General features: G+C 45.3%; 1 protein-coding gene across 1 annotated transcript in view; it reads left to right on the plus strand.

Annotated features, from left to right (window-relative positions):
- The window catches only part of LOC140406652 (low-density lipoprotein receptor-related protein 1-like), a 1,475,832-nt gene extending 1,452,430 nt beyond the window's left edge, over positions 1-23,402 (plus strand). The window contains exons 79-83 of the mRNA XM_072494659.1: positions 2,335-2,448; positions 2,759-2,835; positions 14,375-14,465; positions 15,039-15,186; positions 21,900-23,402. Of these exons, the coding sequence (XP_072350760.1) occupies positions 2,335-2,448; positions 2,759-2,835; positions 14,375-14,465; positions 15,039-15,186; positions 21,900-22,040 (571 nt within the window). The 3' untranslated portion in view covers positions 22,041-23,402. The remainder of the gene's footprint in view (positions 1-2,334; positions 2,449-2,758; positions 2,836-14,374; positions 14,466-15,038; positions 15,187-21,899) is intronic.
- The last annotated feature ends 767 nt before the right edge of the window (positions 23,403-24,169 follow it).

Below are 24,169 nucleotides of genomic sequence, written 5' to 3' on the forward strand. Positions count from 1 at the left end.
GATTACCTCCCACAAGTCGCGAAAGACGTGCTGTTAGGTAATTTGGGCATTCTGAATTCTCCCTCTGTGTACCCGAACCGGTGCCAGAGTGTGGTGACTAGGGGCTTTTCACAGTAACTTCATTGCAGTGTCAATGCAAGCCTACTTGTCACAATAAAGATTATTCTTTTTATTATATACTCTTTATGCATGCACACTCTCACTGATATACAGGCAGTGACGTGCACACACATGCTTTCCCGCACACGCATTGGGTGAGTTTCCACCAATGTAGGTCTGCTGTTGAGGCGGAGGGGGCACTGGCAGCTGGCGATATTGTATTCTTTTTGTTTTTTGTCTCGATTTTGTCTTTGGTGTGCAGCTGGTGTCCTCGTTGTATTCCTGCAGGTTTTGTGTTTTCTTTCGGCGCATGCTACCTATGCTGGTGAGGGGGTGGGGTGTTTATAAAGAGTTATAAATCTTTAGGGTTTACTTGCATTTTGCATTGAAAGGAAGAAAAGGAAATGATAAAAAGAACTACCATTGTAACATGAGGAAGAGGTGAAAGAAATTATTTCAAATGCCTTATAGCTGCTATGGTGCCGCATGGTTACACGCTCAAGATACCCGTGTAATAATTTTTAAAAATAAAATAAATTTAAAGTACCCAATTCAATTTCTTTTTTCCAATTAAGGGGTAATTTCGTGTGACCAATCCACCTACCATGCACATCTTTGGGTTGTGGGGGCGAAACCCACGCAAACACGGGGAGAATGTGCAAACTCCACATGGCCAGTGACCCAGAGCCGGCATCGAACCTGGGACCTCGGTGCCATGAGGCAGCTGTGCTAACCACTGTGCCACCGTGCTGCTCTAAGATACCCATGTAATCATAAGGTGACCATGTACCTGTGTTAGGATTCTTACTGGAGCAGCGTTGGTGGGTGCAAGTTTGGGTAAAGGATTCCTTGAACTACCATTTGCCCACCTAACAAACTTGATGCGGGCAGGTCGTTTCCACTGGTCGGGGAAAGCAGAACTAGGGGGCATAGCCTCAAAATAAGGGGAAGTAGATTTAGGACGGAGTGTAGGAGGAACTTCTTCACCCAAAGGGTTGTGAATCTCTGGAATTCCTTGCCCAGTGAAGCAGTTGAGGCTCCTTCTTTAGATACCTTTCTAAAGAATAAAGGGATTCGGGGATATGGTGTACGGGCCGGAGGGTGGAGCTGAGTCCACAAAGATCAGCCATGATCTCATTGAATGGCAGAGCAGGCTCGAGGGGCCAGATGGCCTACTCCTGTTCCTAATTCTTATGTTCTTATGAAACAGAAAGGAAAAACGAGGAAAAGAGAGGAAGTAAGTTAGCTGAAATTCATCAGGAACCAAACAGAAATTTGGATGAAAAGTTAAGTTGAAGGAAGTGATTAGAAGAGGGACAGCGAGAAGGAAGAATGTCATTCACCAACCTTGGCAGGATACTGTGAGGGAAGATTTTCATGGTTTGATATTTATAATAAAATAATAATGCCAAGCATAAAGATTTCACTCACAATTACACTACAAATAGCAAACAGCAGAACTCTCCACCGATCATTTGTGTGAGACTTGGTATGTGTTTGTGAGGGGCAACTCTTGTGTCAAAATGTTAACAGATTCATGTTATTTTCCACAAGTTGTTGATTGTTATCGAATCTAATTGCACCTCAAACATGATTTGTTATTTTGTTATCATTGTAATTTTAGTCCTGCCTGGTATACATTTACAAATGTTTCTTCCCTTGTGATTCATCTTTGAATGATGTCCTCAAGTTAAGCGAGAAGAGTTTCACAGGCACTAACAATTGGGATATTTCAATACCCTGTACACATCTCCATATTTGTCTGAAAGTCTAGATAGTGAGTAGCGGCAAGCTTTTTAACTACAGAGAAATCACAACCAACCCCAGTCTTTCCTCATTTCATGTCCAAACATGCATACTTTCCACTGGGGATTATTTAATGACGATCAGGACTTGGGAACCAGATTAACATTTGCCCTCTGAACTTGAGACTCTGAGGCCACCTTCTGGACAAATATAATTATTTGTGCAAATATCCATGATATTTAAATAAACACAATCCAAATATGCACTAACCACACACTCATGCAACAGTAACCTGAAAATGGTCGATGAAAGGACTGAAGTGAATTTTTCTCTGAGGCAAATTGTCTTTCTGTAAGTCTTCAATTAATTAGGGTTATTAGAACCATCCTTGTTTGCGAGAAAACTGGTGCAGCAGGGAAGGGGATCAATAAAATTACATTATAATACAGTTCAGAATTTTAATATCACTTATATTCTATAACTCTGCAGATGCACAGTGGGGTTTAAAAGTGATCGATGTGACCAGAAAATGAACCTTTGTGATTACTACTGTCAAAATGGAGGGGTTTGCACTTTAACTGCATTTAATGAGCCTCAGTGCAAGTAGGTTTTGACCTTATGCCAAACACTGTTCTTTGCTATAAAACATTGAATTCCAGCAGACTCATCATGCATTGGTGGCATGTTTCAGTGGCCTTGTAAATTAATTGCTTTTATGCATGGCATGCTGTTGGCCTATATCAGACCTAATCATCTGCTCAAAGCATTGCTGTTTGAACAAACCTGCTGTCTGAACCATAATGCATGTTCCTAAATGCTGTTCACTCTTGCTGATATCTGTAGGTGCTCTCTCCTCTGGAGGTTGTAACAGTTGCAGTACATTAATTTTACATCCTTAATTGGTTCATTTCAGGTGTTCAGATGAATGGTCAGGCACACAGTGTGAAAGGCCAGCTCCCAAGAGCAGCAAAACTGAAAACACAAGAGGGAGTAAGTATTGGAAATCCATGCCTCACTGTAGTTGATTATATTAGTTTTCTGTCATAATATACACCAGTATAGCATAGTGCAGGCACACACACTGATGGACACACAGTGGGACCAATCAACACACACAACACCGCAGCCAATCACCAGTTAGAGCACACGCACTATTAAGACAGGGGGCATCAGAGTTCCCGCTCATTCGAGCTGCAGCTTCCTAGTAGGACAGAGCTCACAGCCTGCAGCACAGACATTCACCATGTGCTGAGTGCATCGACCGGTTAGGACAAGGTAAAGGTCTTTAGTTAAAGCTAATATCGTGTTAACCCACAGTGAGAGTATGTTAAACAGTTAATGATTCAATAAAATAGTGGTGCACTATTTCAAGTGTTGGTGACCTGTATGTGTTCCACGGATCCAGAGCGCCTAACACAACATGATACCAGGAGTTGAGGGATATTAGCACTTCTTAGACCTACCTGCAAGTGATCTGCCTTCCGCCAGCATTCCGTCATCCTGCAACATGGACAACATCTGCCCGCCACCGCTCCGCATTGCCGGCAACCTAGGGGATATTCAAACAGCGCTTCCTGCTCTTCCTTGAGGCCACAGACAGGGAGGATGCCTCGGATACCAGGAAGATTGCTCTCCTCCTATTCATGGCCGGAGACCATGCCATCCACATTTTCAATTCTCTCACCTTTGTGGATGATGAAGATAAAACAAAGTTCAAGACGGTCCTCCTTAAGTTTGACACTCACTGCAGCGTAGAGGTGAATGAAAGTTTTGAGCGCTACGTGTTCCAACTGCATTTGCAGGGTAAGGATGAACCTTTCCAATCCTTTCTCACTCACCTCCGCATCCTTGCGCAGTCTTGCAGCTACGGGCCCACCTCCGACTCCATGATACGCGACCAGATAGTTTTCGGTGTTCAGTCGGACCACCTACAACAGCAGCTCCTCAAAGTAAAGCAGCTCACCCTAGCGACCGCCATTGAGACCTGTGTCCTACACGAAAACGCCACGAGTCTGTATTCCCACATCCAAGCGGCTGAAACGGCGCGGCAAGGTCCCCACGAGGCGGAACGGGTCTGAGCAATTGAGCAACTCCAAGGCTTCAGCCTGGATGAGGGCGGCCATTTCGCGCGCTTTTCGCGGACTCCCACGCTTGTGCGCACCGAACGAGGGGACGGCGACATCGAAGAACGTAATGCGCAGGCGCGCGCCACGCACTACCGCACCACGCATGCGCGGTGGCGCAGCGAACGTGCTGACGATACGACTTGCGGCAACTGTGGCTCCACCCACTTAAAACAGCAATGCCCTGCCAAATCTCGACAATGCCTAAGATGTGGCAGACTTGGCCACTCTGCTGCCTTATGCCGAGCAGCTCAGCCTGCCAACTCATACCGCTCCAGCCAGTCTTACAGGAATGTCCGGGCAATTCAATCCACGGTCACTGAGTCCGATGTGGACCTCCCACACAACAGTGACACCGAGGACCCGAAGGCGCCTTTTCGAGTCGGCATCGTGACAAAAAACAGGCTGTCCCCGAAGCAAAGACACCAGCCGATGTCGGTATACAGCATCGATCCAGACGATGAGTGTTTTGCCACCCTGACGGTCAACCGGTCGTAAATACGATTCCACCTGGACACTGGTGCCTCCGCCAATCTCATTACGCGGTCTGACTTCCAAAGCCTTCGTGTCAAACCAGCCATCCTCCCATCAGCCTGCCAGCTATTGGATTACAATGGCAATGCCATTGCTGCCAGAGGCTCATACCAACTTGAAGTGACGCACAGGTCACGCAAAGCCATCCTTCCTTTTGAAATCGTGGGCTCCTCGAAAGCCTCCCTGCTTGGCGCGCAGGCATGCAAGCTGTTGAACCCAGCTCAGAGAGTTCACTCTCTCTCTATTGATGACACGTCTGCCTTTCAGGACACCGACTTCATGGCGCAACTCTACGCCATCATCAACCAGCACCACGACGTCTTCGAAGGCATGGGCACGTTCCCATACACCTACAAGACCTTATTGAAACAGAATGCCACGCCTGTGGTGCATGCACCTCGCAGGTTACCAGCACCCCTTAAGGACCGCCTCAAGCAGCAGCTGCAGGACCTCCAGCACCAAGGAGTGATTTCCAGAGTCACGGAACCAACCGACTGGGTCAGTTCCATGGTCTGTGTAAAAAAGCCTTCCGGCGAATTGAGAATTTGCATTGATCCCAAGGATCTAAATCGCAATATCATGAGGGAGCATTATCCAATTCCCAAGCGCGAAGAGATCACATGCGAGATGGCTCGCGCCAAGCTCTTTACCAAACTCGACGCCTCAAAAGGATTCTGGCAAATCCAGCTCGACAAATCCAGCAGGAAACTGTGTACCCCCTTTGGCAGATATTGTTACAACAGGATGCCGTTTGGGATCATATCTGCTTCAGAAGTGTTCCATAGGATTATGGAACAAATGATGGAAGGCATTGAAGGTGTTCGCGTCTATGTCGACGTCAGTCACCTCCAGCGCATATTCAAACGTATACATGAGCAGGGCCTCCGCCTCAACAGGGCCAAATGCTCTTTTGGTCAGACGGAACTCAAGTTCCTCGGGGACCACATCTCCCAGTTGGGTGTGCGGCCGGATGCGGACAGGGTGGCTGCTATCACAGCCATGAAAACGCCAGAGGACAAGAAGGCGGTCCTCCGATTTCAGGGCATGGTCAACTTTTTAGGGAAGTTCATCCCTAACCTCGCCTCTCATACCACGGCTCTCAGGAACCTGGTCAGGAAGACGACAGACTTCCAATGGCTCCCTGCCCACGAGCCCGAATGGAGAGAACTCAAAACCAATGTCACCACGGCCCCGGTCTTAGCTTTCTTTGATCTAGCAAAAGAGACCAAAATTTCGACCGATGCCAGGCAATCCGGCATTGGGGCATTGCCACGGATGAACGCCTCGTCCAAATTCGCCGCGAGACGGCGGCTGACCCCTTGCTACAGCGTGTCATGCACCACCTAACAGACGGGTGGCTCAAGGGCCAATGCCCTCAGTTCTATAATGTCAGAGATGATCTGGCGGTAGTAGACGGAGTTCTTCTGAAAATGGACCGCATTGTCATCCCGCATAGCATGCGCCAGCTCGTCCTGGAACAGCTACACGAGGGCCACCTTGGCGTGAAAAAGTGCCGCCGACGGGCCCGTGAGGCAGTGTACTGGCCCGGCATTAATGAAGACATAGCCAACACAGTGCTCAACTGCCCCACTTGTCAGCGCTTCCAGCCGGCCCAACCACGTGAGACCCTGCAGCCCCATGAGTTGGTTACGTCACCTTGGACCAAGGCGGGCATCGACCTGTTCCACGTGCTGGGTAGAGACTATGTGGACTACTTTTCAAATTACCGGAGGTGATATGGTTGCACGATATCACATTGTCTGCAGTCATCCGTGCCTGTAAGAACACCTTTGCTCGACACGGCATCCCACTCACGGTTATGTCGGACAATGGCCCCTGCTTCGTAAGCCAGGAATGGTCCAACTTTGCCAGGCGGTACAATTTTTCCCATGTGGCATCCAGTCCCCTGTACCCCCAATCCAATGGCAAAGCGGAGAAGGGAGTACATATATTCAAACGGCTCCTCTGCAAGGCTACCGATGCTGGGTCCGATTTCTACCACACCTTGCTGGCCTATCGCTCCGCCCCACTGTCCACTGGCCTGTCGCCAGCCCAATTGCTCATGGGTCGTACCCTGAGGATGGCGATGCCGTCCATTCATGTCCCAGACCTCGACCACGTTCCAGTCCTTCGACGGATGCAGCTGTCTCGTGCACAGCACAAGGCGTCTCATGACTCCTTTGCAGCTGATCTTCCTGCTCTGGCTCCAGATGACAACATCCGCATCCATCTTCCGGATGGTGGCTGGTCTGCAACCGCTGTTGTCCTTCGGCAGGTGGCCCCCCGCTCGTTCCTGGTTCATCTACCGGATGGCTCCATTCGGCACCGCAATCGACGTGCTCTTCGTCTCGTTCCACACTTGCTACATGATCCTCCACTGTCGCCTCGCCCTCCTGCTGACCCTGCCATGGACTATGCAGAGATCCCTGTCACTCTGCATCCTCCTCACTCTGACGCAGTCCAGCCCGCTCCTCAGCCGACGGCTCCCGACCCACCCTTGAGGCGGTCAACCAGAATTCATCGCCCACCTCAGAGACTTAATTTGTGAACTTTGTGGACTTATAGACTTTCTGAATTGTTTTGTTCTTCCGTTTGATCATTTACATGGTTTGTATAAAGTGTTTCATTTTTTCATAGAATTTACAGAGCAGAAGGAGGCCATTCAGCCCATCGAGTCTGCACCGGCTCTTGGAAAGAGCACCCTACCCAAGGTCAACACCGCCACCCTATCCCCATAACCCAGTAACCCCACCCAACACTAAGGGCAATTTTGGACACTAAGGGCAATTTAGCATGGCCAATCCACCTAACCCGCACATCTTTGGACTGTGGGAGGAAACCGGAGCACCCGGAGGAAACCCATGCACACACGGGGAGAATGTGCAGACTCCGCACAGACAGTGACCCAAGCCAGAATCGAACCTGGGACCCTGGAGCTGTGAAGCAATTGTGCTATCCACAAGGCTACCGTGCTGCCCTCACTGTTCTGTTCTGCCCTCAAATGTTCATCTCGTTATTCTTGTTGCATCCTGTTTTTCTGCACCAGGCACCTTCCCATTTAAATAGCTTAGTTCTCATGTACATAGTCCTGTAAATATGTCTTTCGCACACACGTAGTTAGGGACATTCTCACCATACACTATTTATTGCCACACATGTACATTCTTTTATAAAAGGGGGATGTCATAATATACACCAGTATATCATGGTGCAGACACACACACTGATGGACACACAGTGGGACCAATCAACACACACAACACCGCAGCCAATCACCAGTTAGAGCACACGCACTATAAAGACAGGGGGCATCAGAGTTCCCGCTCATTCGAGCTGCAGCTTCCTAGTAGGACAGAGCTCACAGCCTGCAGCACAGACATTCACCGTGTGCTGAGTGCATCGACTGGTTAGGACAAGGCAAAGGTCTTTAGTTAAAGCTAATATCGTGTTAACCCACAGTGAGAGTGTGTTAAACAGTTAATGACTCAATAAAATAGTGTTGCACTATTTCAAGTGTTGGTGACCTGTATGTGTTCCACGGATCCAGAGCGCCCAACACAACATTTTCTATCATGACACATTGGGTCTCTGTGTTAATTTGAGGGCCACCTTCTCGGGTAAATGGATTATCGGCCTACAGGATGAGTTGAACCAACCTGCGGTTCACAAATGCTTGACATGGTTTGCATCTCAGAAAATCCAGCTGGTAGCTTTTAACTCAATCGGATTATTCTTATTGTTACTTTTAGTGAGCAGGCAATGGTTAAAATAGCATCCCGAGTTTTATTATATAGTGTACAAGAAGGCCTTCGCTCATTGATTCTGATTACCAGTTGCAGTTAAACCTGAACAGGAGCTCAGAAGAATACAACTGCCACGAGAATACTGCTAACACAAAGATCTTTTTTCAGCGATGTCATGGATTGAAAATACAAATGGAAATATCACATGTCAGTCTTTTAGACACAAGTGCTCTGAGAAGGTAATATGAAGAATGCCCAGCAGCGCTGCTGAATGTCAGACTGATGCAAGGATTGCTTTTGAACTGCCATTAGATGACAGGTCAGGGATAAGTCTATTCTTCAGCATTAGAAGCCCTTTAAAGAAGAAGTGTTTTGATTTGAAAAAAAAGAAATGTCTTGTGCGACACTGATTCAACCAGTCCTTTCTCACTGTTTGTTCTCACAAAGAAAATAGATGGGGCAGCCAAATCCGGAGCCTCCTGGATGACCAGGTGCAGAGGGAGCAAAAAATAGCAAAAAAAGAAGCTCATGTCATACCCTGAGACCTTAACACTGCAGAAGGTGTGGAACATTGCAACAAGTGTAGCGGTGAGCGGGCATGAAAACTATCAACAAGTAAAATCAAGCGGCGGAATTTTCCCGTATTTTTCAGAGGGTCAGGCTGTGACGGAAATCCGGAGTGTGGTTATCCAGCTGAATGTGGTGATATGCCTGTGAATAGTACTGTACAAAGTTAGTAATGCGACCTCCAACCAGCTGGTGACGCCAGAGATCAGTCACGTCACATGAGATGCCTATCAGTTGGTAGTAAGGCATACAACAGGACAGTTGCAGATAGAGTGAGCTCCCAGAGAATTCAAGTAACCTAGTATGTATAGTATTCTTTTGTTATTTTTCCATGTGTTAATCAATAAATTATCATTCTAGTTAAGTCACCAGCAGTTAGTGTGCATCATTGCAATGGCAAGGTCACAGAACACAACATGGTATCAGGTGTGCAGAACATTTAATGGTAACAACAGAAAAGACGAGGCGAAGTAGGCCAAAGTCAAAAAGAGAAGGTTCTTCCGCCGACCTGGTGAACTAAGGCCATCTGCAACTGGACGCAGTAAACAACGGTGAAGTTAGAGATGGAAGTTTAAAGGCACCCCACCAGCTTCAAGTCTCGGGTAACGTAGAAAAAGATTGGCCTGATTTTAAGTAGTAATTCGGATTCCATATTGTAGCCCTTGGCCTGCAGGCACAGCTTGACAAGAGGCTTATTGCATTGCTGCTCACGGTAGCAGGTCCTCAAGCAACCAAACTATACAATACCTTTGCCTGTGACAGCGAAGAGGAAAGCAAGAGCTGATAAACAATGAGATGATAAAGTACTTCAATCGGTATTGCTCTCTGAAAAAAAATGAAGCATGTGAACTTGACACATTTAGTATGCGTACCCAGAAAGAAGAGCTTCAATCAGAAAGCCATATCAAGATGTGTGATGCAAGTGAGCGGGCTGCACAGCAGACCAGCACACTCAACAAAAATAAATTTTGGCGCCATCATGGAAGAAGATGCTGGCGCCATAAATGCTGTGACGCAGTCGTAAAAGAAATGTGGTCTCAATGCGGGTAACCATTTTGGGCAGCTGACCAGATCCATCATCTAATGCCAGAAATGTGGCAACCGACATGGCCCACAGCAATGTCCAACATATGGAAACGTATATTCCTGGTGTGGCCATACAAATCATTTTGCGAAACAATGTTTTTCACGTCCTACTTTGAACTAAATCAGATCAGTTAACGCAGTTGATGAGATGCCCCTGGAAGAACAGTTCTTCATTGATTTCATTTTGACTCAGGATCAGAAGAGTCCGACCAATGAAAGTCCTTCTGAACAGTTGGGACGATAGTAATGACAAACCTGATAGCATCAAAAGCAGATGGAAAACTCTAGTTTTCATGAATGACACATTGATAAAATGCGACCTCGACATGGGAACGAGGGCCAACTCATCAGTCTGTCCGATTTGCACGGGCTGCTTGTTAAGCCAAAAGTTGTCGATCAACCGAGACTGCCGATACACCACGGTGGGAAGGCGATTGAGATGCTGAGTGAATGTGAATGCATGCACAACACAACTGACATGTTACCATTTTGGACATGACAAGTGAGTCCATCATAGGAGCAGATGCGTGTGAGGCCCTGAACTTAGTTGAGCGACTGTATGTTCCAGACAGCGAGTGGTCATACGATTACGATGACTCTGAACGAGGTATGCTGGTGCAGGTATTTGATGAGAAACAAGCGAAAGTCCAGGCGGAGGACGTCAAATCAGAGACAGAGATTGAGGATCCAAAGTGCACTGCAGAGTTCTGCAGTCTTCGAAATGAGGAGATGCTCAGTGACATGATACAGGGAGCCCATCCTGCAGCATCTACAAGATGTTGCCGTAAATTTCTCAGGTTCGGGACAGTCTGGAGTTCAGGTTTGAATCGATTGAGTACTTCACAAATGAGGTACTCGCTAAAACATACCGGATGGAGTCACTGCCTGATGGGTCAGGTTTCTTCGTATTTGCAATCACGGGGTGAACAAGCTGCCACATCGATGGAAGAAGAAAAAAATGTCACACTGAAAACCATTAAAATGAAGCAGTCGCATGAGGGTCAGAGAACTTGTAAAGCAGTTACGAAAACTGGACCAAATGATTTTTTTCAACTTCCTCACTCCTCCTGAGGTTCCAGAGCATGGAGTGTTAGATGGAAGATCTGCAGCAAGTCTTGCTGCTTATTTGGAAAAGGTCAATTCCTGCATGAACACATAATTCCACGAGTACTGATAAGATGGTGAGGAGTATGATGATATTAACTCCGATGATGAGTGCTACGATGATATCCACAAAGACCATGAATACGATGAAGAAAGTAAAGGCTCAGTGGGTGAGTCAGATGAGGGCGACTATGAAACGCTGGTAAGGTTGTTTTGCGGGAGTGATGGTAAACTAAATGAGGAAGCCAGTGAAGCGCTGCTCCGGTGGTTTGGCGGGAATGATGAGGTGATCACAAGGGACGCCCAGTCTGTGCAGGCCACCGAGAAGTGTGAAAGCTCTGAAATGGTGCACACAGAGATGGAAAGTTAGATTGCAGTAGCGGACTCCTCTGGAAAAAACGAATCAGCTGCGAACAAACTAATAATGGATGATATAATACCCATTCTGGAGCAATTGGCTCGAGGTATATGGTGAATCGTCTCAGGCCTATGAAATGTTCCGGTAGCGGACTCCCCAATACTTGACACGATTCCACCGAAAGATGAATGAGAGGAGCAATGGCTATATCGGTATGCAGTTCTACGATGACGGATGATATGCATGTAATATCACAAGACTAGGCAGCACGGCGGCGCAGTGGTTAGCACCGCTGCCTCACGGCACTGAGGACCCGGGTTTGAATCCCGGCCCTGGGTCACTGTCTGTGTGGAGTTTGCACATTCTCCCCATGTCTACGTGGATTTCACCCCCACATTTAGGTGGATTGGCCATGCTAAGTTGCCCATTAAATGTGGAAAAAAAATTGGGTACTCTAAATTCTTTTTAAAATAATAATATTACAAGACAAGGATGAGCCACTACTTGGTTCTTCAGAACAAGGTGACCTATGCATTGTAATTTTGAGTGAAGAGGATCCATCATTTGGGGCTCAAACACATGATGCAGGAACAGCACCGAACGCTGGGGATGTGGTTCCAACCCAGACATCAGGGTGCAAGTCTCTGCAGCCACCCATTGAAGCTACAGACTTGACCACGGCAACACAGTCCCTAAGAAGCACCCCAATACGAGACGTCTCAGCAGATGATCAAAACATTATTGCACCCATGGCGCAGGCTGGTGGCAAGATGGGTGCTACCAAAACCAAGCAAAAAAGAGGAAGTCACAAAATTGCTCTCAAAACAAAAAAGAGGAAGATAAGGAGAGTGGAGGATACTGTGAATCCCACCGATGACACCAAGCAAGAAGACATCAGCAATGTGGCTGACAGGCCAGTGAGTACGCAGCGACGCAGCAGCAAAAAGCATTGCATAAAGACATGAAAGAAGCTGCTGCTGCAGGCATGGCCAGCAAGGATACCGGTGTTCAGGACGCATCGTGTCAAAAGGCTAAGGCACAAAAGATTAATACGGAAACCAGTCTTCCAGGAAGCTGACAAGAGCCCAGACGACCAGTGGGGTGAACCTTTCGGAGATGCACAATGAACTGTGCACAAGGCCACATTTAGCAGCCATATCATTTGAACTGAAGCACAGTTAAATCTGTATATACATGTGCCACATGTGTTGAACACAACAATACCATCATGTTTTGTATATAAATGCTAATATCTCCAAAGGAAGGGGGATGAGGTGATATGCCTGTGAATAGTATTGTACATAGTTAGTAATGCGACTTCCAACCAGCTGATAGCGCCAGAGTTCAGTCACATCACGTGACACACACATAAGTTGGTGGTAAGGTGTACAACAGGCAGATAGACTGAGCTCCCAGCGAATTCAAGTAACCTAGTCTGTATAGTATTCTATTTGTTATCTGTCACATGTTAATCACTAAATCATAATTATAGTTAAGTCACCAGCAGTTCTGTGTCCATCATTGCAATGGCAAGGTCACAGAACACAACACTGCACAGCTGAGTATGTCCAGATTTTGAACCTCTCGAAAACAGAAATTTAGGGACATGTTTTGAGCTGGCAAGGGCAGCTTCACAGAGATTGTGTTGCTCTCACCACCCCCCGCTCGTCACCCCCGACAACCCCCATCAGCATAGGGGCTCCCACCTGAAATGATCCCAGATGGCAATAGTTTTCCTCAAATGATTTCCTTTGTGTGTGATAGAGTGAGAGAGGTGACATTTTAAACTGCTGGGGCAGATGTGATAATAAATAATCTTCTTTATTTTAAAATTTACAAAAGCTTGCTGCTGGAAATCCTTTAAATAGGATAAATCACTGAGGGAAAGAAAACAAACTAACCTCCCATGTTAAGAACATTGATCATGGGTAACAATAAAACACACAAATGCTGTCCATGACATTGGTATCAAGTTCCAAACAATTGTGCTGTAAACTATCAATTTACTTCAAGGATGAAAGAAAATTGGGGTCCAGAATAGCAAATTATCATTTCTACATGAATGCAAGCTTAATATATTTCATGTTTCCATGGGGGACATGGCAAAGGAAACCATTTTAGGGATCAGGTTACAGGCTTCCTTATTAATCAATGAATATCACAGACAGACAGCAGAAGCTCTGGGTGGTCCACAGAGATAAAAGGTTGATTGGCTTTGCGATCTACCATTACTAGTCGAGGAGAGGCATCTGGCAGCCATCTAAGGATTCGTCCCGACATGGCCAAGGGGGAGAATAATCATCATAATAGACTTTGCTACTTGGATGGATTTCAGAACCTCTTCAAATACTGAGGAAAATGTCCAGAAAAGTTCCCCTGACGTTACTACTTGGCAAAATGGAGATAGGAGCAATTTTGGCCTGTTTGATAAGAAGACCATAATTCATTGGAGAGTGTCATGTGTGATAAGTGTAAAAGGGCAATGTTCCTTAAAGTTTAAGTTGGCTAAAAAAAAGAAAAATAGCGTCAGTTTCAATAAAAGTTTTAAAATGTCAAATCTTGTGTAATTCTTTCACCTTGTAACTGCAAGATCGAATCTCTTTTAAAATTGTTGGTCCCAGTGGAGACCATAACATATTGCACCTCAGAACAGAGCCAACTCATACATAGTTCATGGTGATATCAATGAAAGCCAAGAACTACAGTATGCAATTCATGTTTACTTCTAATACTGATCATAACCCAGGAGCAACTTTATATCCCCTGAATTATCAGATCAGCCTACCTGTGAGATATTGGAGGCAAACCAGGATATTTGATTCAAAACATGCAATATTGTGTATCTAGTGTTATACTATAATGTCACTGTTGATAACCCAATGGCCAGCACAATATTTGCTTATTCTGCCAAGAGAAAGCACATATGTACAATGTCTAACTGTTCTTGAGTACTTACCATTTTTTTGACGGAAGAAATCTGGTCGATTGAGTTATCTATTTCTGTTCTCTTGCAGGAAATATCACGTTTATTGTGCCACTTGTTATCCTGGTTCTTCTGATCATTGCAGTTGTTGTTGGAATAATCATCTGTAAAAGAAGACAACGGTAAATGGTTTTAACTGTAATTCATCCTTGAAACAATACTGGGTTTTGAAAGTTTGCATTCTGTAAGAATCTGGTGGAAAACAAACTCAGGCAATTTCCATTCACTTCTGACCAAAGAGAAAACACACCTCTAATTCAACATAATTTTGTATTAAGTTGGAAACTCTGCAATCAGGGAGGCCAACAAATTGTAGTCTGGGAAATGGAGAAATGTCATGCCGTTGAAGTAATTTGCTGAGGCATGTTGTTGAGGTAGTCGGAAGGTTGTTACTTTATATCTGACTTGACCTGGAAATTCTTGTGGATGACACTAATAGCACAAAGTAGAAGTGATCCATTCATCTTCAGCAATGTCTCTCACCTTGATGAGTCTAAAACTTTTAACAAATAAATATTTAAAACACTGATATAGTTATTATCCTAGGCTGGTGGCAATTTCTTGTTTTTGTACCTTGTCCAACAAACGCACAGACAAGTTTGAAGCCAATGATTTCAATTTGAGCTAAAGTACTGTGTCACAAATTCTTTAACACTGAGATTCAATGTTAACATGTTTTGGTGACCTAATGACAGTGTGAAGACTGTACGGAGGCATCCACTGACGAATGGAGGGATGAATGTGGAAATTGGAAATCCAACATACAACATGTATGAAGTTGACCGCAGTCATGAAAATTCCGGAGGTTTGCTGGATCCAGATTTTACATTAGATCCAGAAAAGGTATGTGTGTTCTAGCACCAGGAAATTGGAAAATAATGGAAACCAAGAGCCCACTTTGCTGGTCCTCTGCATCTATTGGGGAGAAGGGCTAAAATAATTGTGCTGAGTCATCAATAAATCAATATATATGGAAGTCATTGGGTGAGATGAAGCGGCCCACAGTAGGCCGGCGGCAGAATCTTCTGGTCTCACTGCTATCAATGGGATTTCCCATCGAATCCACCCCACAGCGCCTTGAACAGCCAGACGATTCTCGTCATTCGTTTTGTATTCTATCCAGCATTTACTGGATGTACTGTTCTGTACCAGGGTTTCCTAGAAACTGGTTGTCCATAAGCATCAATGGCCGGAATGTTTAGCTAAAGTGGTGATCATCGACAATACTTCTAACTAGCAATCCTATTTTTCTTTATTGTATAACATTTCCAAGAGCCAATGTCAGGGATCCTGATTCAGTATTTAATTATGGGTTCTTCTCTGTCCCCAATGTCACCTCCACAAAACATCTTTATCTGAGCCTGTATAGAAGGAATTTACTAAAATCACTAAATATACTTTACAAATGTCTATTTGTTTGGTCAATGCACAAGAGTAGGCATTATTGGAATTTTTCGCACCGAGTTGAAAATGTTATCATTCAGCATTTCAGTTTTCAATATTTGAATTGGAGCAAGCAGAGACTTGGCAACTCTTAGGGTTTAATGAAATTATTATCAGTAGATCACTTATGGAGAATGTGGAATCAGCTGCCTATTGAGAATGTGAGAAATATCCATTTATATAATTTCTCTAAGTGATCATCATTGTTACCATGAGTCCCAATATCATTATCTGCCTGCTTTCAGTTTACAACCATAAATATTGGGTGGATATTCTGTTAAAATACATACTGATTTTTAATGGAGAATACTTAATTTATCTTCATGGGAGTGGCATGGTGGCGCACTGGTTAGCACTGCTGCCTCACAGAGCCAGGGACATTGGGTCAATTCCAGCCTCAGGTTACTATCTGTGTGGAGTTTGCACTTTCTCCCCGTGTGTGCATGGGTTTACTCCGGTTTCTCCAATTTCCTCCCACAGTCCAAAGAGGTTCACGCTAGGTGGGGTTATGGGGTTACAGGGATAGGCAGGTGAGTGGGCCTAGGTAGAGTGGTCTGTCAGAGGGTCAGTGCAGTCTTGATGGGCTGAATGGCCTCCTTCTCCACTGTAGGAATTATATGGTTCTCTGCAATAAAATATCTCTTGGAATAAAAGGGACAACAACATGGATGCAGAATTGGCAGAGTGACAGGGAACAGAGCATAAATGGTTAATGGATTTCTTTCAGGCTGGAGGAAGGTTTGCAGTGGAGTTCCCCAGGGGTCAATGATGGGATTCTTGCTTTTCCTGAAATATCTAAATGTCCTGGAGCATGGTATACAGGGCACAATTTCAAAGTTTGCACAAAATATGAAACTTGGAAGCATTGGGAACTGTAAGGAGGATAGTGTAGAACCTCAAAACGACACTGTCAATTTGGTGGAATGGGCAGACAGGAGGCAGGTGACATTCAATACAGAGAAGTGTGCAGTGATTCATTTGGTAGGAAGTGATTTGTTATGTTGTAGGTGTAACATAAGCGGCTTCCATGTGGTGCACTTGACAAAGGAAGGTTCAGACGTGGAGATAACTTCAACACGTTTATTAAGCTATTTACACTTCTATTACTCGGGTTCGACACTACTGCTAATCCTACTATAGCTACCCAGACTGACTAACCAGCTGCTGCAATCCACGTGGTGGGTATAATACTGAATCAACCCTGTGTCTCTACTCACTGACTGTCTCCACTGGAAAGAGGCAGATCGTGTGTGTGGTGTCCTTTATCTATGGGTTGGTGTAATGCACTCCTGTGGTCGTGTCAACTCCTTGTGTATCTTGAATGTCTATTGGTCGTGTCCTACTTGATCTATTGGTTGAGTGTGTGTGTGTGTGATGTTTTTAGTGCTCCCTCTAGTGTCTAGCTATCCTACATGTATTTACATTGGTGCACATCACCATATCCCCCCTTTTTTATATGTTCATATTTTCTGCACACTTTGAGAAAATTGAACAAAGAACAGGTAGATAAGGGAAGGTATATATAAGTCATGGGAACAATGATTAAACAGTAAGTCCAAATCATTCATGTGAGTCCAAAAATCATCAATCATGATGGTCAAATGTCTCTCTTGGTTATGAACGCCATCAACGTCCCTGTGCCACAGGAACCAAGAAGTGGTCAAATCACTTCGCTGTCTGATTTGGAGTTCTTTTCTTTTTTTTAATGTTTGTGATGGTGCTGTCGGATGGCATCTTGTAGCTGATAAGGTGTTGACGTTGAAGAAGTACCATCAACAGTATCATTCGAGGTCATGGGTGTGCCATATGTTGAAGTTGGATAAGACTGTACATACTGGTTCTGGCCACGTGCTGGGCAGGAAGGGTGATCCTGCTGAGAACCGTTGAAGCTTGTCGAATTGGAAACAGAATTGCTGCTCGCATAAATACCTGGTGATGGTGTGAAACTAGAACCTTGCAACTGATAGGAATATGCTGTCTGGCCAGGCTGGGGTGTAGCAAATCCTGGGCTGTAACTAAGGCATCCAGTCTGTAGTGCAGATTGCGCTTGCGGTAGTTCTCCTTCGGTCTTGATTCCATTAGTGGGCAATCCGTAGTGCTGTTTGAGAATATGCTATATAGACTGCTGGCTGCTGCATGCCTGAATACTGGGTTTGTCCAGCATGAGCTGTCATTGGCTGCACTGCTGGTGTGGAACAAATGTGTGGATACAGCTGTGGTGAATATTGGTGTATTCCTCTTGGATTGTAGCCGCTGCTTGTTATTACTGACCCAGTGTGATTGTCACGTGATCCATCTCCTGTCGTTGTGGCATCTGCTGTCACCCTGAGCGTGCCATCACTGAGGTTGCGGCACTCCCTGTCTGGAGTAAAGTTCGGCTTACGTGAATCAGAGTCGGCGTTTGGTTGCTCCCCATCTGGAGTCTGGTCTGTTTTAACTGAGTCAGTGTTGGTTTGTTGATGCTCCCCGTCCGGAGTCTTAGCAGGATCACTGGAGTCAGCTGAGATTTCTTGAAGCTGCACGTCTGGAGTCGGAACATGCAGGAATGCATTGACTTGTGGAGAGATTCGAGCGAATGACGGTGGAAGTATCGTGGTGTCACCGGAGTCACCAGTGGTCTCACAATGATCGTCGAGTGCCTCTGTACACACTAGCTGAGGTCTGTCACTTTGCACATCTTGCATGGAAAGTGGGATGCTGTCGTCACTCGTCTCACATACCGTGGGTAGATCCTCAGTAGCTGCTTGTTGTTCACTTGGGTTGGGTAAATTGTCAGAGTCTTCATCTGGTGGCGCAAACAATGTGGGTGGACTGTCATTGTCTTGCTGTTGTCCTTCATTTGGGCTTGGACTGTCATCGTCGCTTTGTTCTTCACTGTAGCATGATCGACTGTCATGGTCGTCCTGCTGTGCACTGGAGCGTGGTAGACTGTCATAGTCTTCTTGCTGTTTACTTGAGCATGGCAGACTTGCATCGTCTGCTGCTAGTTGGTCAGAGGAGGTTGCTAGACCCTCACGGTCTTGTTCCTGCAAGAACTGCACATCGGAGTCTTGCGTTGCGTCTATCGTGGAGGCTGTCCACGAGCTCGCTGCGGAGGCTTGTGACACTGGAGTCACGTCTTGTGTGTGCAAGGACTGCGCTCTGGAGTCTTGCGTTTCTTCTATCATGGAGTCTGTCCATGAGCTCGCTGTGGAGGCTTGTGACACTGGAGTCACTTCTTGTTCATGCAAGGACTGCGGTGTGGAGTCTTGCATGTCTTCTTTCGTAGAGTCGGGAACCCTGAGCGGTGCGTGGACCACGCTCTGTGTGGCAGCAGGCCGCTCTCTATGGACTTGTACCACTCTCTGTCTCTTGGTTTCAGGCTGCAGCATCATCCTGCACTCACGAGATGGGATGTCATATCTGCTGGGCTGAAGATCCTCAAATCCGAAGAACGAATCCGCGTCTGCGTCGGATTCAATACGGGGGGGTCGCCAACGTGCAACACGTCTAGTTGCGGTTCGGATTTGGTACTGGGGTAGCCTCCCAAGGTGAAAGGTTCATCCGAGTCATAGCTTTTTAGGACCATATCATCACTGTTTGCGTCGGAGCTGGCATTGGGCTCACGAGGTCCAGAGAAAATGTAAAGGTCGGTATCGAAGTATTCAAGGTCGGAATCATCGGTCTGGGCGTAGGTAACTGCTTGTTGCAGGGTTCTTCAGAGGTTAATTTCATTCCCTGGTTCAATGTGAGGCATTGTGCTGTCATTCCAGGTGAAGGAAGGTTGTTTTATGGCTTTTAAAGATTTTTTCTTTGATTTGGGATGTGTCCCCTTTAAATGGGCGTGGTCCGGAGCCTCTGATGCCATGACGCATGTGACGTAGCGCGTTGGAAGCAATTGCGCATGCCCAGATCGCTGTTCCTTTACTGATGGCCGTTTTCGTGATTGTGCATGCACAGCGTCTTGCGCATGCGCAAACGGACCTTCCCGTTCTGCGCGCTTCTCACGCAACTGTGCAAATGCTGTCCATTTAGAAAGATGGCCGCCGATCAAAACTGTTCTCTGCTCCGGGATCTCGGCATCATGGTGAGCACTGGTGCTTCTCTTACCTTATCTTGCTGGTTGTGTGTTTTCCGCACAGTATTTGCCGAATTTGTCCAGGACTGCCTGGAAGTCGCTCCTGTTTTGCCCCTTGGAGAACTTGAATTTTTAAAAGATTTCTTCTGCTCTGGCACCAGCCATGGTGAGGAGAAGCTCTTTTTTTTCAGCATCGGCCAGGTCTTCTAGTTCGGCTGCTACCAGGAAGATTTCAAACTTTTGCCGGAATGCCCGCCAGTTTTCGCGGAGATCGCCGTGGCACTGGAGCTGCTGCGGAACCCGGATCTCGAACATCTTGCCTGGGTATCGTTGCTGGTTGTCAATGTACGCTGAGGTATGGCTATATGGATTGAAACAGTTCAGTCCTGGTACCAAGATTTGTTATGTTGTAGGTGTAACATAAGCGGCTTCCTTGTGGTGCACTTGACAAAGGAAGGTTCAGACGTGGAGACAACTTCAACACGTTTATTAAACTATTCACACTTCTATTACTCGTGTTCGATACTACTGCTAATCCTACTATAGCTACCCAGACTGACTAACCAGTTGCTGCAATCCACGTGGTGGGTATAATATTGAATCGACGCTGTGTCTCGACTCACTGACTGTCTCCACTGGAAAGAGGCAGATCATGTGTGTGGTGTCCTTTATATATGGGTTGGTGTAATGCCCCCCTGTGGTCGTGTCACCTCCTTATGTATCGTGAATGTCTATTGGTCGTGTCTTATCTACTTGATCTATTGGTTGAGTGTGTGTGTGATGTTTCTAGTGCTCCCTCTAGTGTCTAGCTAGCCTACATGTATGTACATTGATGCACATCACCACATGAAGAACATGGACCGACAATATAAAATTCAGGACACAATTCTAAAGTGGGTGCAGGAACTGTATATGTACACATATCATTGAAGATGACAGGATAGGTTGAGAACACAGTTAATAAAGCACACAGTTTCCTGTACTTTATTATTGGGGCATAGAATACAAAATAATAATAATAACCTTTTATTGTCACAAGTATGAAGTTACTATGAAAAGCCCCTAATCGCCGCATTCCGGCGCCTGTTCGGGTAAGCTGATACGGGAATTGGACCCGCCCTGCTGGCCTTGTTCTGCATCACAAACCAGCTGTCTAGCCCACTGAGCTAAACCAGCCCAAAAGCAAGGAGGTTATGTTGAACTTGCATACAACAATAGTACAGCCTCAGCTGGAGTACTGTGTCCAGTTCTGGGCACTGTATTTTAGAAAGGATATAAAGAAAGAGTGCAGGAAAGATTCAGGAGAATTGTTCCAGGATGAGAAACTTCAGTTATGAAAATATATTGGAGAAGTTCCTTGGAAAAAAGAAGACTGAGAAGATTTGATTGTGATATTCAAAATCATGAGGGGTCTGGACAGAGTAGATAGGGAGAAACTTCTCACTTGTGAAAGGATCGAGAATGAGAGGGCACAGACTTAAAGTAAATGGTAAAAGGACATTTTATCTGAAAAGGAAGATGTGCAGGGTTTTCGGGAGAATGGAACTAAATGAATTACTCATTCGAAAAACCGCTGCAGATATGATGGGCTGGATGGCATCCTTCTGCACTGTAACAATTCTGTGATTCTGTGATTGAAAAGAATTTCAAATCATTTTGTTGCCACCTTAACTTATAAAATGCACACATGGCAACACCAATGTAAAGTCAACCCACTTCCAGCCCTGATAGTCACAGTAGGTGCATTTAATGAGTTTGAAAGTGACTGAGAATAGCAAACTCTCATGAAAGATTGATGCAAATACAGAGTCATAAGCACAACATTAAATTGATTCTAAAACCATCATATTGCAGACCTTGAGCTGCTGTTGCTGCGGGCATGCATATTTCAATTTTAATGAATAATAAATATAGTGTCCTTTTGTACCAGGAACAAATGCTAGATTAATATTGTCTTGTGAGTTTTGTACACTCAAAATCTCATTTGCAGTGTTCTAAGGATCTACTGACATTCAAAATTCAATAATGTGACCTTTGTCCTTTCTTCATTCGACAGCCGACAAATTACTCAAATCCTGTTTATGCAAAACTGTACTTGGATGCATCAAATTGCCGGAATTCTTTAGTCAGCACAGAGGAAAAGAAAGAATTGCTTCCAAAGAAATTAGAAGATGGCCTGAGGGAGACTGTTGCTTAGATTACCCTTTAGTCTTGTATCTTTTTTAAACACTGTATAAATGTATAAAGAAAGGATTAATTTTTCTATGTAATGACAGTGTTCTGATTATATTTTTTTGCATCAGCACTAAATGTGTTTTTGCGCTGAGGACTCTTGACTGACCCTTTGTCCAGTATTTCTGTTCAATGGACTGGGAAAGCCACCTGCACTAAACCACGTAGAACAAAACTGCTGATTGCATCTCCCATTGTATTTGTATTCTGTACTTGGAAAAATCACATAAACCATTTGTTTTTTGGTAGAAGTATGGCACATTTGACAATCTCGACTGCAAAATTAATAGACCTAATGAATAATGTTAATGATTATAAATATTTTTTGTCCCTGTTGGTTTTCCTATTACTAGTTTAGATACCTGTACTCTTTGGGGAAAATTCCCTATTAAGCAATTTTGAAAGTTGCCGTAGCCATCTCATCAGAAAAGATTAGAGAGAAATAACGAAGTGAAACCTAAATCAAACTTATCCAAATTTCAGGATCTGACTGAACTGCTGGCTTGGTTCTTATTTAGCATTTAATCGTTTTTATTTTAATATAATGGTCCATGCTTGATGGGTTGCATTTTACTTTTTTCTTATGTCGGAGATCAGGGGACTTTGATATGTTTCTACTATATCTGGCTTGGTTTGAGAAAATAAAATTGTGCATATTACATCCAAGCATCTAAACCGATCATTTGGATTCATCCTCTTCACAAAGAACCTGTTAACTTATGAAGAGGGTTGATATATGTGTGGGCCCAAAAATGGCTGTGCCCGGCTAACAAATTGTCTTGACTGTCAATTAAATTTGCCTATTTAATGTTGATTATGTTTTACCATCGAAGTGTGAGATTTAAAACGCTGCGCACTTAACTGGGCACTGGGATCTGGGTAAACAGGGCAAGCAACTATGTGTCTCCTTAACTGATCAGATTGGACCATTGTGAAACTAGCCGCACAAAGATTTGAAAGGAAACTTAATTATGAATGGGGAATTAAACAGAAAGAAAGAAATATTGGAATGAGAGAGGGAAAAAGAAAGAAACAAAGTCAAACAAAACCATGGGCGGGATTCTCCAGTCGGCGACGCCGAAATGTCGTTCGGCGATCGGCCGGAGAATACCCGTTTCCGACCAAATCTGGGGCGGCGCCGTTCCAAAATGGCGTAGCGCCGTTTGGACGGCCTCAGGACGTTGACTGAGGCCCACCACCCAATACTCTGCCCCCGACCGACCGAGTTCCCGAGGGCATCGGCCGCTTGTACTATCAAACTTCGGGAACTCAGCGTGGCGGCTGCGGACTCAGTCCAGTGCCGCCACAGTCAGGGGAGGGCTGATCTGCGGACAGGGGGGACTTAAGGCAGGGTTTGGGGGCACTGTTGGGGGGGTGGTCAGGGGTTCACGAGCCAGCCAAAGGGGGAGCAGTATTTTGCAGGCCGGGTCCGCGAGCGGTCGGCGCCTTGTTGCACGGCGCGGCCGCTGCAGGCCACCGCCATGCGCATGGGAGGCCACGGACCCGGCAATTCCCCGGGCCATATCGGAAGGTGGAGCCGGGTGCTCTACGCTGCTCGGCTGCTAGTCCCCAGCCAAACAAAGGATCAGTGGCTGTTTTGCAGTGGCTGTTTTTTTTGCCATAAAACGCCACCGGTCCCACACCGGCATGAGCACATAGCCTCAGAATCGGAGAATCGAGCCCTATGTATTTTTTAAAAACCGCCAACAATTAAAACCTGTAGGAGTGAGAATTCACACATATAATGGTTTGTTTTCAGTGCCAGTGATTGACTAATAGTCGTTACCATGTATTACATTGTAAAAGCCTACATAGACTTGAAATTACTTGACTTAACTTTCTATGAAGCATTGATTTCATTTCAATGCAAGTACAGGAACTTCATAGCGCTCAGTGCAGTTGAATAGATAGCCAGACAGCTAAGTGCTTTATGTTCGCATAACTAAGGAGAGCAGCACACATCTAACAGCAAACTTTGGATTTCCACATGTAATTGTTCATCACCCTCACCTAAGGTTGCTGTGAGATTTGTCTGTAAATAGTGGTGAGCTCCATTATACTTGTTATTTTGACAGCAATTTTTGGGCCATGACA

The sequence above is a fragment of the Scyliorhinus torazame genome, chromosome 2 (genome assembly GCF_047496885.1).
Source record: "Scyliorhinus torazame isolate Kashiwa2021f chromosome 2, sScyTor2.1, whole genome shotgun sequence".
Lineage (NCBI taxonomy): Eukaryota > Metazoa > Chordata > Chondrichthyes > Carcharhiniformes > Scyliorhinidae > Scyliorhinus > Scyliorhinus torazame.